A 15,816-nucleotide genomic window follows, 5' to 3' on the forward strand; every position below is an offset into this window, starting at 1 on the left:
GTGCAGCTTGGACTTCTTCCTTCAGTACCATCAGTTCTTGATCATATGCTTCCTCCTGAGATGGCTGAATGTTGACCAGTCCTTTTTGGTACAGTGACTCTATGTATTTCTTCCATCTTCTTTTGACACTTCCTGTGTTACTCAATATTTTGCCCGTAGAATTCTTCAACAGATCCAACAGAATGTGGAAATTATCGAACAATATCATTAATAACACATGCAAGTAAAATTTTGCTGAAGATCATTCAACAGCAGCTGCAGCAGTACCTTAACAGAGAACTGCCAGAAATTCAAGCCAAATTCAGAAGATGTGGAACAAGAGGTATCATTGCTGATGTCAGATGGATCTTGGCTGAAAGCAGAGAATACCGGAAAAGATGTTTACCTGTATTTTATTGACTATGCAAAGGCATTCAATTGTGTGGATCATAACGAATTATGGATAACATTGTGAAGGATGGAAATTCCACTTAATTGTACTCATGAGGAACCTGTAGATAGATCAAGAGGCAGCTGTTTGAACAGAACAAGGGGATATTGAGTGGTTTCAAATCAAGAAAGGTTTGTGTCAGAGTTGTATCTTTTCACCATAATTATTTAATCTGTATGCTAAGCAAAAAATCTGAGAAGCTGAACTATATGAAGAATGTGGCATTAGGATTGGAGGAAGACTCATTAACAACCTGCAATATGCAGATGACATAACCTTGCTTGCTGAAAGCAAAGAAGCACTTACTGATGAAGATCAAAGACTATAGCCTTTAGTATGAATTATACCTCAACATAAAGAAAACAAAAATCCTCACAACTGGACCAATAAGCAACATCATGATAAATGGAGAAAATATTGAAGTTGTCAAAGATTTCATTTTACTTGGATCCACAATCAATGCCCACAGAAGGAGCAGTCATGAAATCAAACTATGTATTGCATTGGAAACCCTGGTGGTGTAGTAGTTAAGAGTTATGGCTGCTAACTAAAAGGTCAGCACTTTGAATCCACCAGGTGCCCCCTGGAAACCTTAAGGGGCAGTTCTATTCTGTCCTACGGGGTTGGAATGCCTTGCATTGGGCAAATCTGCCTCAAAAGACCTCTTTAAAGTGTTGAAAAGGAAAGATGTCACTTTGAGGACTAAGGTGTGCCTGACTCAAGCCATGGTATTTTCAATCACCTCATATACATGCGAAACCTGGATGATGAGTAAGGAAGACTGAAAAAGAATTGATGCCTTTGAATTATGGTGTGGGCGAAGAATATTGAATATACCATGGGATGCTAGAAGAATGAATAAATCTGTCTTGGAAGAAGTACGACCAGAATGCTCCTTTAAAGGGATGATGGCGAGACTTTTTCTCATGTACTTTGGACATGTTATCAGGAGGGACCAGTCTCTGGAGAAGAACATCATCCTTGGTAAAGTAGAAGGTCCGCAGAAGAGAGGAAGACCCTTAACGAGATGGGCTGACACAGTGGAAGTGTTTCATTCTGTTGTACGTAGGGTCACTATGAGTTGAAACTCACTCAATGGCACCTAATGACAACAATAACAACTACTTAATTGTAGGGTGGTCATGTCATCACCATTAGCAGCAGCAGTATCATCATGGCAGCCAGTATTTATCAAACATTTACTATGTGCCAGGCACCGGGCAAACAGCTTAAAATAGATGAATGAATTTACTTGTAACCCTACCCTACAATGTAGATATCTCTTAATACTTTGTTTTACAGGTGAGGAAACTGAGGCACAGAGTGGAGAATAAGTAATCTGTCCAAGGATTCACAGCCAGTGAGATCTGAACCCAGGAGCAGTCTCTAGAGCTTATACTCTTTTTTTTTTTTTTAATTGTAATTTAGAGGAAGGTTTACAGAGCAAACTCATTTTTCATTAAACAATACACATATTGTTTTGTGACACTGGTTGCCAACCCCATGACATGTCAACACTCTCCCCTTGTTGACCTTGGTTGCCCATTACCAGCTTTCCTGTCCCCTCCTGCTTTCTCATCCTTGCCCCTGGGTTGGTGTGCCCATTTAGTCCCGTTTTGTTTTATGGGCTGTCTTTTGTTTGGCTGAAGGGGTGAACTTCAGGAGTGGCTTCATGACTGAGCTATATGGGTGTTGGGGTTTCTCCAGCTTCTGTCAGACCAGTAAGTCCGGCCTTTTTTTTTTGTGTGTGTGTGTGTGATTTAAAGTTTTGTTCTACACTTTTCTCCAGGTCTGTCCAGGACCCTCTATTGTGATTCCTGTCAGAGCAGTTGGTGGCAGTTGCCCAGCACTATCTAGACGTGCTGGACTCAGTCAGTGTGGTGGAAGCTGTGATAGCTGTGGTTCATTAGACCTTTGGACTAATCTTTCCCTTGTGTCTTTGGTTTTCTTCATTCTCCCTTGCTCCAGATGGGGTGAGACCAATGGAGTATCTTAGATGGCTGCTCACAAACTTTTAGGACCTCAAATGCTACTCACCAAAGTAGAATGTAGAACATTTTCTTTATAAACTATGTTATGCCAATTGAGCTAGATGTTCCCCGAGACCACGGTCCCCAGCCCTCAGCCCAGTAATTTGGTCCCTCAGGGAGTCTGGATGTGTCTATGGAATACAGCTTATACTTTTAACTGTCACCTTACACTAACATTTCTATGAAAATAAAATATATTGTAGTGCACAGCACCAGCACAAGGCCTGGTCCACAGTAAGGAGCTCAGTCTCTGACCATAGATATTACACAGTTCTTTTGGATCACCTCCACTGCCTCACCAGTCTGTGATCTCCAAATGACTCACTTTATCAGTAGCTTAAGTCAAATAAAATTTGGTAGGTAATGGTACCTTGCATCTCAAAGCCAAAAAGAACAGATTCATGGCTTCCTGGCCTCAGCTCTCACCTCAGTGTACCTCATCTTCAGGCCAGCCATCCACCACCACTCACCCTGACCTGGGGTGGCTTTGTGGGCATGCAACCTGTCCCCAGGGCCCCTACCCTTAGAAGGGTCCGCATTTGGTTTAATGGTCTGCTCTTCTCATCTTGAAGCTTTGGTGGCACAATGGTTAAGAGCTTGGCTGCTAACCAAAAGGTCAGCCATTCAAATCCACCAGGTGCTCCCTTGAAACCCTATGCGGCAGTTCTACTCCATCCAATAAGGCCACCATGAGTTGGAATCAACTCGACGGCAATGGGTTTGGGTCTTGGTTGCCATGATGAAATTCTTAATGATTTGGACAAGTGGACTTTTTATTCTACACTATTCTATACTAGGCCCCACAAATTATGTAGCTGATCCTGCCCTGACCCCATCTGAGCCCCACAAGATGGATCTGGGACTCTCATGCCATCAATCTCCCAAGTTAAGGCTTTGCTAATGCCCCTTCCCCCAAATCCTCATGAATCCATCATCATAAACAATAATGCAAGCCCTTCTGGAGTTATTTTGGCACTTAACATGCCCACCTCCTTCCAAAAGAACCCCAGAAAACCAAACCTGTTGCCCTCGAGTTGATTCTGACTCCTAGCGACCCTACAGAAGAGAACAGAGCTGCCCCACAGGGTTTCCAAAGAGTGGCTGGTGGATTTGAACTGCTGACCTTTTTGGTAAGCAGCTGAGCTCTTATGAAATACACCTGTATCTGAAAACTAAGTTTTGCAGGCCAAAATCCACTTTAAATCTCATGGGGAAAGCTTGCCGTTGGAAGGAACCCAGTGATGAAACCTTTTGTAAAGAGAAGGAAGCCTTTGCAGTGTGAATTATTTCACCCTTATCAGACTCTGTGTGTTTCTCCATAATACATTTTTGTATATGGCATTTTCTCAAGGCCAGGCACTGATTTCTGTTTTAAGAAGGCATGGAACTGTTTACTCTCAGTCATGTCACAACGAGCGGAGGGAAGGGGGCCAGGTCACCAGTCCCTGAGTCTGCATTGTTATATGCTACTGCCTTCCCCTTTCTGGGCCTCAGCTTCCCCTTTTATACACCAAGGGGACTGGGCTGGAATTCCTTGGGGGCCTTCCAGCTCTAAAGGTCTCAGCAATCTTGTGTAGCCTACAAAAGCCCCACCAAGAAGCAGCCTGACTCTTGCTTGTCAGCTACCTGCTTCCCTTTGTCTTTATATTTTCCATTTGCATCACAAAACCCGTGACTGTCAGCCGTATAGGACACAGTAGAACTGCCCCATAGGGTTTCCAAGGAATGGCTCTTCCACGGAATGGCTGGTAGAGTTGAACTTTTGGTTAGCAGCCGTAGCTCTTAAACACTGCTTTACCAGAACTCTATTTGAATCATTGAACCAAAACAAGCCCACTGCCGTCAAGCTGATTCCAACTTGTAGCGGCTCCATGAGGATTTCCAAGGCTGTAAATCTCTACAGAAGCAGATTGCCACAGGAGTTTCAGTTAGCAGTTGACCACTTTATCCACGGCTCCAACAAGGCTCCATTTGAATCATAACCAGAAAACCCAGTGCTGTTGAGTCGATTCCGACATAGAGGGGGCAAAGTCCTGCAACACTCCAAAAGCAAACAACCCTGCTGTGGAATGCTGAAAGATCCCCTCTGCAAACCTCCTTTCCTAATTAGGAGCTGCAATCCTGCACAGATAAGTTTTAATCTCTGCAATGCTCACGGTCAGGGAGAGCCTCCTTCCCTTTGGCCTCTGGTTGCTCCTTCCTGGCAGTCCCATTCTTCTGAAACACCCTCCTTGCCCCGGCTGGCTTGGTGCCTGCCCAAGCTCCCCGGCGTCCTCCTAATTAAAGGGGATGTCTCTATAATAAAACACGGCATACGTGCAAAGTGTGATGGCGAGGAGAGTGCTCAAATTTTAGTGCTGCTTTTTCTGGGCGGTGGGATTTGCAGGAGTATATATACATATATATACACACACACTGTATTGCTAGAATTTGCCTAAGTGTCATGTACCTTTTTACAAAAAAAGGCTTTATTGTCAACCCATCAGCAAACAAAACAACTACAGCATTAACGACACAACTATGTACCCCTCTTCCCAGTCTTATCTAGTTTGTGTTGGATGGGTTCATCTGGTTTGCACAAGGTTGCAATTGACGTGGGCATGACCTTGGATATTCTACTTTCTCTCCACTTCACATTGTCTTACGTGACTTTCACAGGTATACCCAGAGTCTTCTCACTCCTTTTTAGTGTCAGACGTTAGTCTTTGAGCTGAGGAGTCACAAAGGTCATGACTGGAGGGCATTCTAATGTAGTAATTCTTTATCTCTCCTGTGACAAAACTTCTCAGGGAGGAAGGTCAGGTGAAAGGAGGGTGCAGAAATACCTCCTGGACTACACTTTCTCTATGTTGTGTTTCAAGGAGCAAACAGATGGCCCTGCTGCAGGAGTGGCCAGCTAAGGGGACCACACACTGGGAAGAAGAACTACTGAGTGGTTAAACCAAACCAAACCTTTTGCTGTTGAGTTGATTTCGACTCATAGCGACCCTACAGGACAGGGCAGAACTGCCCCATAGAGTTTCCAAGGAGTGGCTGGTGGATTCGAACTGCTGACCTTTTGGTTAGCAGCTGGGCTCTTAACCACCAGGGCTCCTGTGACCCTATACAAAAACCAAACCAAACCCGTTGCTGTCGAGTCAATTCTGACTCATAGCAACCCTACAGGACAGAGTAGAACCACCTCGTAGAGTTTCTAAAGAGCACCTGGTGAATTTGAACTACCAACATTTTGGTTAGCACTTAACCGCTACGCCACCAAGGTTTCCAGTGACCCCCTAAAAACCAAAAACCAAACCCGTTCCTGCTGAGTCAATTCCAACTCATAGTGCCCCTACAGGACAGGGCAGAACTGTCCCCGAGGTTTCTAAGGAGCACCTAGTAGATTTGAACGGCCAACCTTTTGGTTAGCAGCCGTAGCTCTTAATCACTAGGCCACCAGGGCTTCCAGTGACCCTAGAGGAAAGGGTTAATCTTTGATCCCATTTTAGCTTTCAGGCACTTATTGCCTGGTCTGGTCTGGCAGGGGCAGCGGCAAGGGCAGGTCCCACAGGAAAAGCGGAGTATCCTTTTGTGCATCGGCCCAGGAAGCAGGGACCTGGGGTCCAGTCACCTTAACCACAGCCCAAATTCCTGGAGAGCAAACTTTGAAGGTGGGGGCGGGGCCTGGCACTGCAGGGAGTGGAGGCTGCGGGAGCTGTGCTCAGAGTCTGTGTCTGGGCTCAGCAGGGAGAGGGCAGGATGGAGAAGGAAGAGGCTACGAGCCCTCTGAAGAACCCTGTATCCAGACCTCGGTCTGAGCAGGTGCCTGATGCCCGGGCACCGGGACTCCTCCCTCAGAGGACTGGGCTGCTGTCCCCAGATGATAAGGCCAGGAGGGATATGACCCGGCTCTCTGGAGCATGACTGGTGCCGAATGTGCTGAAATGGAAGTCCGTGTCACTGGGCCCTGTCAGAAAGGCAGCAGGAGGAGAGTGGGGCAGTGATAGCTTCTTTACTTTGGTTTGGGAGAGGGGCGGGAGAGAAGGAATTTTGGAGTGGGGATGCAGATGGGGCACGGTGAAGGGTTTTGATATCCCCATAGGCAGGAAAGGAACACCAAGTCCTCAGGAAATAAGGGAAAGAGGTAGGAGAGTGCAGAATGTCTCAGAAAAAGAGGCGTTTCACATTGAAGTGTGGCCTAACCCCTCTTTCCCCCAATTAGGCCAGAAACTGAAACCAAAAGGGTATTGCTAACTTAAGACAAGGAGTCACTGGGTGGTGCCAATGGTGAAGTGCTTGACTACGAGCTGAAAGGTTGGCGGTTGGAAGACAGGCCTGGTGATCTGCGTTTGAAAGGTCGCAGCCTTGAGAGCCCTATGGAGCAGTTCTACTTTGCACACATAGGGTCACCATGAATCACATTCAACTTGAAGGCAACTAACAACAACATCTTCACCAAAATATTCTCCAGGAGATTCAAGGCATCTCCTATCCCCCTTCAGAATCAAGGATGAGAGGGCAGGTTCTACAGCCCTGCATGCTCCATCATCCTGCCTGGACATCCGGGCCAGCAGCTGAATCGGTAACTCAGGTGTCGGGACAGCATCTCTCTGCTGGGTTTCAAAAGGAGTTTCTCCAAGAAAGTCAGAGCTCCTTGTTAGGAGGTACTCACCAAATACATGTTGAATAACAAATGAGTTATCACACCTCTTCCCCATCCTCCCATTCTAACTCCCAGCTCTCATGGCCCCAGAAAAGAGATCAGGAGGGGAGGGTCCCTGGCCAAGACACAGGGGCAGGGGATGTCACGAGGGCTGCCAGGGATTGCTTCCGGGGTGCTGCCAGCAGCTGTGCCTGAATTTTGCACAGCAGGGACTTAGGCGAAGCAATCCATTGGCTCGTGCACCTGCTCTGCTGAGGGCACTAGCAGGCCCCACTGAGGAGCCAGGCTGACACCGTCCCAGAGGGCAGAGTGGCCCACAGTGGTGAGTCCAGGGGCCAGGAGGCTGCACTGGGCTTCTGGCTGTCTCCCTGTCACATGCACCTCTCCTTCCTTGCAGCGTCCCCCTGGACACACACCTTCAGGCTAGTGCCCATTTGTCAAAAGTACTTTCTCTCCTATTTTAAAAACACTTCTCTATTTCTTGATCTTAGTTTTCAAAGTAATCCAGTAAACAATTTAACATTATCCAAAGTACTATGTTCTTCCTCCTAAAATCATTATCATTTTAAAACAAAGTGCTCTTATGATCCAGTAATTCTAGTTCTAGATTATACAGTCAATAGAAATACATAAAGATGTTTATTAAAACAGAGGTACCTAAACTACAATGAGATTCCATCTCACTCCAACAAGGCTGGCATTAATCCGAAAAACACAAAACAATAAATGTTGGAGAGGCTGTGGAGAGATTGGAACACTTATACACTGTTGGTGGGAACGTAAGAGTACAACCACTTTGGAAATTGATTTGGCACTTCCTTAAAAGACTAGAAATAGAACTACCATACAATCCGGCAATCCCACTCCTTAGAATATATCCTAGAGAAATAAGAGCCTTTACACGAACAGATATATGCACACCCATGTTCATTGCAGCACTGTTTACAATAGCAAAAAGAGGAAAGCAACCAAGGTGCCCATCAACGGATGAATGGATAAATAAATTATGGTATATTCACACAATGGAAAACTACGCATTGATAAAGAACAGTGAGGAATCTGTGAAACATTTCATAACATGGAGGAACCTGGAAGGCATTATGCTGAGTGAAATCAGTCAGTTGCAAAAGGACAGATATTGTATAAGACCACTATTATAAGAACTCGAGAAATAGTTTAAACAGATAAGAAAATATTCTTTGATGGTTATGAGAGGGGGGAGGTAGGGAGAGTGGGAGAGGGTATTCACTAATTAGATAGTGGATAAGAACTACTTTAGGTGAAGGGAAAGACAACACACAATACAGGCGAGGTCAGCACAACTGGACTAAACCAAAAGCAAAGAAGTTTCCTGAATAAACTGAATGCTTTGAAGGCCAGCGTAGCAGGGGTGGGGGTTTGGGGACCATGGTTTCAGGGGACATCTGAGTCAACTGGCATAATAAAATCTATTAAGAAAACATTCTGCATCCCACTTTGAAGAGTGGCGTCTGGGGTCTTAAATGCTAGCAAGCAGCCATCTAAGATGCATCAACTGGTCTCAACCCACCTGGAGTAAAGGAGAATGAAGAACACCAAGGACACAAGGTGATTACGAACCCAAGAGACAGAAAGGGCTACATAAACAGAGACTACATCAGCCTGAGACCAGAATAACTAGATGGTGCCCGGCCACAACTGATGACTGCCCTGACAGGGAACACAACAGAGAACCCCTGAGGGAGCAGGAGAGCAGTGGGATGCAGACCTCAAATTCTCGTAAAAAGACCAGACTTAATGGCCTGACTGCGACTAGAAGGACCCTGGCAGTCATGGCCCCCAGACCTTCTGTTGGCCCAGGACAGGAACCATTCCTGAAGCCAACTCTTCAGACATGGAAGGGACTGGACAATGGGTTGGAGCGGGATGCTGGTGAGGAGTGAGCTTCTTGGATCAGGTGGACACTTGAGACTATGTTGGCATCTCCTGCCTGGAGGCGAGATGAGAGGGTAGAGGGGGTTAGAAGCTGGTGAAACGGACAAGAAAAGAGAGTGGAGGGAGAAAGCGGGCTGTCTCATTAGCGGGAGACCAATTGGGAGTAGTAGCAAGGTGTATATAAGTTTTTGTGTGAGAGACTGACTTGATTTGTAAACTTTCTCTTAAACCTCAATAAAAATTAAAAAAAAAAAAAAAGACATGTAAGAGAATATTTGTAATATCCCAAATTGGAAACTACTCAAAAGCCCATCAAGGCAGAATGGATAAATACATTGGGTTATATTCACTCAGGAGACTCCAGGTGGTGCAAACAGTTAACGAGCCTGTCTGCTAGCCAAAAGGATGAAGATTCCAGTCCATCCAGAGGCATCACAGAAGAAAGGCCTGGTTGAACTACTTCCAAAAAAATTAACCACTGAAAACCCTATGGAGTACAGTTCTACTCTGACACACATGGGGTCACCATGAATCCTAGTCAACTTGACAGCACCTGTTTTTTTTTTTTTATATTCACATGATAGAATACTATAGAGCACTGAGAACGAACAATCTACAACTTGTTGTTGATAGGTGCTGTCGAGTTGGTTCCAACTCATGGTGACCCTATGTGCAATGGAAGGAAACACTGCCTAGTCCTGTGCCATCCTCACAATCGTTGCTATGCTTGAGCCCATCACTGCAGCTACTGTGCCAATCCATCTCATTGAGGGTCTTCTTTTCTTTTGCTGACCTTCTACTTACCCAGGATGATGTCCTTCTCCAGAGACTGGTCCCTTCTGATAACATGTCCAAAAGTACGTGAGACGAAGTCTCACCATTCTCACTTCTAAGGTGCATTCTGGCTGTACTTCTTCCAAGACAGACCTGTTCCTTCTTCTGGCAGTCCACGGTATATTCAATATTCTTCGCCAGCACCATAATTCAAAGGCATCAGTTCTTCTTTGGTCTTCTTTATTCATTGTCCAGCTTTCGAATGCATGTGAGGTGACTGAAAATACCATGGCTCGGGAAAGGTGTACCTTAGTCTTCAAGGTGACATCTTTTTTTTTTTTTTTTTTAAAAAAAAACACTTCAAAGAGGTCTTTTACAGCAGATTTGCCCAATGCAATACGTTGTCTGATTTCATGACTGCTGCTCCTGTGGCCACTGACTGTGGAAACAAGTAAAATGAAACCTTTGACAACTTCAACATTTTCTCCATTTAACATGATGGTGTTGCTTATTGGCCCATTTGTGAGGATTTTTGTTTTCTTTATGTTGAGGTGTAATTTATACTGAAGGCTGTAGTCTTTGATCTTCATCAGTAAATGCTTCAAGTTCTCTTTGCTTTCAGCAAGCATCTGCCACATGTCATCTGCATATCACAAGTTGTTCATGAGTCCTCCTCCAATCCTGATGCCCCGTTCTTCTTCACATAGTTCAGCTTCTCTGATTATTTGCTCAGGATACAGATTGAACAGGTACAGTGAAAAGATACAACCCTGACGCACATCTTTCCTGATTTTAACCCCTGCAGTATCCCCTTGTTCTGTTCGAAAGTCTGCTTCTTGGTGTATGTACAGGTTCCTCATGAGCACAATTAAGCGTTCTGGAATTCCTATTCGCTGCAATATTATCCATAATTTGTAATGATCCACACAGTTAAATGCCTTTGCCTAGTCAATAAACACAGGTAAACATCTCTCTAGTATTCTCTGCTCTCAGCCAGGATCCATCTGACATCAGCAATGATGTCCCTCATTTCACATCCTCTTCTGAATCCGGCTTGAATTTCTAACAGTTCCCTGTTGAGCTACTGCTGCAACTGCTTTTGAATGATCTTCAGCAAAATTGCTCTTACATGTGATATTGATGACATTGTTCAATAATTTTTGTGTTCTGTTGGATTACCTCTCCTTGGAATGGGCACAAATATGGGGCTCTCTCATTCAGTTGGCCAGGAAGCTGTCTTCTAAATTTCTTGGCATAGATGGCTGAGCGCTTCCAGCTCTGTATCCATTTGTTGAAACATCCCAATTGGTACTCTGTCAATTCCTGGGGCCTCATTTTTTGACCAGTGCCTTCAGCGTAGCTTGGACTTGTTCAATACCATTGGTTCTTGATCACATGCCACCTCCTGAAATGGCTGAACGTAGACCAGATCTTTTTGGTACGATGACTGTGTATTCCTTTCCTCTCTTCTTTTGATGCTTCCTGTGTTGTTCAATACTTTACCCATAGAATCCTTCAATATTGCAACTCGAGGCTTGAATTTTTTCTTTAGCTCTTTTAGCTTGAGAAATGCTGAGCATGTTCTTCCCTTTTGCATTTCTAATTCCAGGTCTTTGCACATTTCATTATAACACTTTACTTTGTCCTCTCAAACTGCCCTTTGAAATCTTCTATTCGGCTCTTTATTTCATCATTTCCTCCGTTAACTTTAGCTACTTGACATTCAAAAGCAAGTTTCAGAGTCTCTTCTGACATCCATTTTGGTCTTTTCTTTCTTCTCTTTTTAATGTCTTTTTGCTTTCTTCATGTATGATGTCCTTGATGTCATTCTATAACTTGTCTGGTCTTCAGTCATTAGAGTTCAATGTGTCAAATCTATTCTTGGGATGGTCTCTAAATTCAGGTGGGATATACTCAAGGTTGTATTTTGGCTCTTGTGGACTTGTTTTAATTTTCTTGAGCTTCAGCTTGAACTTGCATATGTGCAGCTGATGATCTGCTCTGCAGTCGGCCCCTGGCCTTGTTCTGACTTATAACATTGGACTTCTCTATCAAAGTGTAGTTGATTTAATTCCTTAGTCGATTTGATTCCTGGGTATTCCATCCGGCAGGGTCCATATGTATAGTTGCTGTTCATGTTGTTGAAAAAACATATTTGCAATGAATAATTTGCTGGTCTTGCAAAATTCTACCATGCGATCTCCAGAGCTGTTTCTATCACTAAGGCCATATTTTCCAACTACAGATCCTTCTTCTTTGTTTCCAACTTTCGCGTTCTAATCACCAATAATTATCAATGCATCTTGACTGCATGTTCGATCAATTTATAACTATACGTAAAAATATGAATGAATCTCAAGAACAATGTTGAGCAAAAGAAGCCAAACACTTGTTTTTGTATGATTTTGTTTATACAAAGTTCAAGAACAGACAAAACTAACCCATGGTGTTAGATATGAGGGTAATGGTTACCTCTGGAAACCGTGGTGGCTTAGTGGTTAAGTGCTATGGCTCCTTGGAAACTCTATGAGGCAGCTCTACTCTGTCCTACAGGGTCACTATGAGTCAGAATCAACTAGACGGCAATGGGTTTGGTTTTTTTTGGTTACCTCTAGAATGGGGAGGGGGTAGTAAGCGGGAAGGGATGCCAGGAGGGTTGCTGAGGCCCTAGTAGTGTTGGGTTTCTTTCTTTAAAAAGGAATGTTATTGTGGTAAAATACATATAACAAAAACTCTGCTGTTTTAACCATTCTTAAATTTTTTAAGTGTACAAGTCAGTGACATTCACTATATTTACCATGTTGTGCAGCATCACTGCTATCTATTCCCAAAGGCTTAGCTTCTTGATCTGTGTATAGTTTGCACGGCATGTTCACGGTGAAGATTTACAGAGCAGTCTGGTCACTGCTCTGTTATGGACCAGTAGGGGGTCCAACTGCCCTAGCTTGCCCAACTTTTCCCCATTTTTGGCATGGAATATCCTGTATACTGGGAAACCTGTCAGTCCTGGGCAAACTGGGATGGTTAGTCACCCTGCTAGGTCTGTGGGACATGGGCAGCCATGAAGGCTTCCTTGGCCCTAATGGCCTCTCAATGCCAAATGCAATCAAATCCCTGCCATGAGCCCCTCACAAGCTTGCTCTGAGGATCAAACAAGAGCCCATGTGAGGATCCGTGGCTGCAGATGGTCCCTACCCCACAGTGGTGGGAAAACAAACTGAAGGGCAAACATTAGGTCAGTCTCCTTGATGGCTGGAGGGGGGCCCAGGGGCCAGGCCAGACTGCAGGAAAGCTGGGTCTGAACAGGGTGAGCTGGCTGAGGACTGCATCTCAGGGTCTGGAGATGCAGTGTGAGCCCCGTCCAGGCCTGGGCAAGCGGACAACCCTGTTGGCCCTACTTGCCATGTGAGGCTGGAGCTTTCTTCAGTCATCAGCTCCCCTTTCTCCTGGAGGCGGCTGGGTAGGGAGAAGCAGGTAAAGGTGCTTCTAGCCAGGGGGTTTCACCTCAGCAGCTTTAGGGGAGGCTATGGTGGTGAGGGTAACCCCAGGCAGGGAAGGAGCGGACACTCTGGGGTACAGGACCTGTGACTCAGGTCAACTGAGGGTGGCTATGCTAATAGGACACAGTGAGTGTAAAACCCCGGAGCATGTGAAAAAGCCCCAAGCACAAACATGACCATACATCTGCTAAAACCTTTTAAACTGGCTCCTAAACCTTGGCTGGGCATCACAATCACCTAGAATCGTTTCTCACACTGGAGGCTGAAGACAACAGGGTTCTGAGAAAGTCTTCTTAGAGGTCTTCCTTAAGTGTTCTATGAGAAAGTTTAATTAAAAAAAAAAAAATATGTATATATATTTGCATATCTGCATCTGTGGGGCGACCATCCCACAACTGTGAATTGCTATACAAGTTGAGGGGCTGCCTCTGGGGCTAATAACTGCCTGCAGCCTGGGGCTTCAGGGATAGGCCGATGAGACCCCACCAAGCAGACGTGTTCTACAGCCTTGTTACTCCCAGTGTGGCCCTCAGACCACCACCATGGGGCAAACTGGAACTTGTGAGAAATGTGGACTCTCAGGGCCCAGACTTTGGGAATCAGACTCTGCAGTTTAAGGAGATGTCCAGCAGATTCCTGCATATTAATGCTTGTGAAGGACGGGTCCAGATTATTGGTCTCCCCTCTTTTTCTCCAGCATCGCTTACTGAAAAGGCTTCTAAATTTCCCACCTGATCTCCCAGTTCTAATTAGTGTGTTGTTTTCTGTTATCTGTTGGTCCTGCTGAAGCCTCTGTCTCATCAAAAGTACATATACTGGTCTCAGATGACGGGAGCAGTTGGGCCCATCCTCTGGGGATGGTGTGATGCCCTTTGAAGACAGTGATGATGCCTAGGGGAAACGTGTGCCTGAGTACCGTCCTCCTTCTCTACTGGCTCACCTACACGAGTGGGCAGATCACAGGGGGCCAGCCACGCAACCGAACATTCTCATGACCAAAGGCCCCTGCTGGCCAGCACTGTGGACGGTGTGGAGCCCAGAGCAGGGATTTCATTGAGGGGAACTACTTCCTTACAGAAATGTAATGCAAGCCACTGGCCTCATCAGGAGCAGGGTGGCTTGCTGGTGTGGGCCTGCCACCCACCTGACTCTGGAGTAGGGTTCCCACTGTCACCAGTGCTGGCACCTCAGGATGTCAGGGCACTGTTCTCAGGACCCTCCTGCAGGACTCTCCGGCCCCTCCGCCCTGACCCTCCCCACCCGCACACCCCAGGGGACTCACAGGATATAGCAGATGACCCCGATGCTCCACATGTCCGTGGCATAGCCAATGGGCTCGTAGTTGATCACTTCAGGGGCCACAAACTCAGGGGTACCAAAGAGGACCTTCAGAGACCCCGCATTCTCTGTAATCAGGATGGAGAGGGATCAGTTGCCAGAACACCTCGGAACCAGCTCACAGTGAGCAGCTGCCCTGTCTGTGTCGGGCATAGACGGGGCCTTGGCCTTCCAGGGCTCTCCCTCCCCGCCCCCATGGATAATGGTGCAAGGCATTTGTCCTCCTCCTCGTTAGGCGAGTGCATAAATACACCAGGGAAGTAAACAAAATACTCACCTTGAATGTCTTGAATGCGGTATGGATGAGAGAGGTCGTGCCGTCATGTTTTGCCTTTGTTAAAGCACCTGTCCCTGAGTGATCTCTTTGTCTGTGTGTCTGTCTTTCCCTTGAGTTCCCAAGGGCAGGGACTGTGACTATCCCTAATAAAAATTTCTAACATTCACTGGCCAATGACTGTCCTATGTACCACGCTACCTGCTTTAAATGGATTTTCCTCTTTAATATTCTCAATAACCCTAAGAGGTAGGCCCGGTGCCCATCCTACGGAACGAGGCCCAGGGAAATGAAGTGGTTTCTCACCCAGTTAATGTAAGTGGTGGAGTCAGGACTGAAGCCCATCTGGTCCTACTCCTGAGCCATGTCCTCTACCACGCCACTAGACTGCGTGTCCTACTTACAGCTGCTCGTCTCTCCTCCTGGGATCTGTAGGGAGGATGGCAGAGGGGACAGACCTCGCCCTATACAGCACTAGGTATGTTTGATCCTATTGTTGCAGCTACTGTGTCAATCCACCTCATCCAGTGTCCTCCTCTTTTTTTGCGGACTCTCTACTTTATCAAGCATGATGTCTTCCAGGGAGTAGTCCCTCCTGATTTATCACCTTGGCCGGAGCCCTGGTGGCACAGTGCTTAAGAGCTCAGCCGCTAACCACAAGGCTGGCAGTTCCAATCCACCAGTCGCTCCTTGGAAATCTTATGGTGGGTGTTAGGATGGCTGAAGGCTCCTGAACCCGTTTGCAGATCCCAGCTCCTGAGGAGCTCTCCAACGGCGAAGGTAGCAGACCTTTGGCCTAGGGGCCAGATTTGGTCTTGGTTGAATTTTACACGCCCACAGCAAATGTTTTAAAACCAGGCACTGAACAGCCCTCATGGTGTGGAAGCTCTGCTTGAACTCTAACCTCTCCTGCT

At 45.9% G+C, this 15,816-nt stretch overlaps 1 protein-coding gene and 1 long non-coding RNA gene across 4 annotated transcripts in view; one reads left to right on the top strand and one right to left on the bottom strand.

Moving 5' to 3' along the window:
- MYLK (myosin light chain kinase) overlaps nt 1-15,816 on the bottom strand; it is a 163,867-nt gene that overhangs the window by 16,749 nt on the left and 131,302 nt on the right. For all 3 annotated transcript variants that reach the window (XM_010592906.3, XM_023551699.2, XM_010592907.3), the window contains one exon: nt 14,573-14,696. In XM_010592906.3, coding sequence (XP_010591208.3) covers nt 14,573-14,696 — 124 coding nt within the window. The remainder of the gene's footprint in view (nt 1-14,572; nt 14,697-15,816) is intronic.
- LOC111751446 (uncharacterized) overlaps nt 1-15,816 on the top strand; it is a 54,362-nt gene that overhangs the window by 3,932 nt on the left and 34,614 nt on the right. The window lies entirely within an intron of this gene.

Source organism: Loxodonta africana, chromosome 1 (genome assembly GCF_030014295.1).
Source record: "Loxodonta africana isolate mLoxAfr1 chromosome 1, mLoxAfr1.hap2, whole genome shotgun sequence".
NCBI lineage: Eukaryota > Metazoa > Chordata > Mammalia > Proboscidea > Elephantidae > Loxodonta > Loxodonta africana.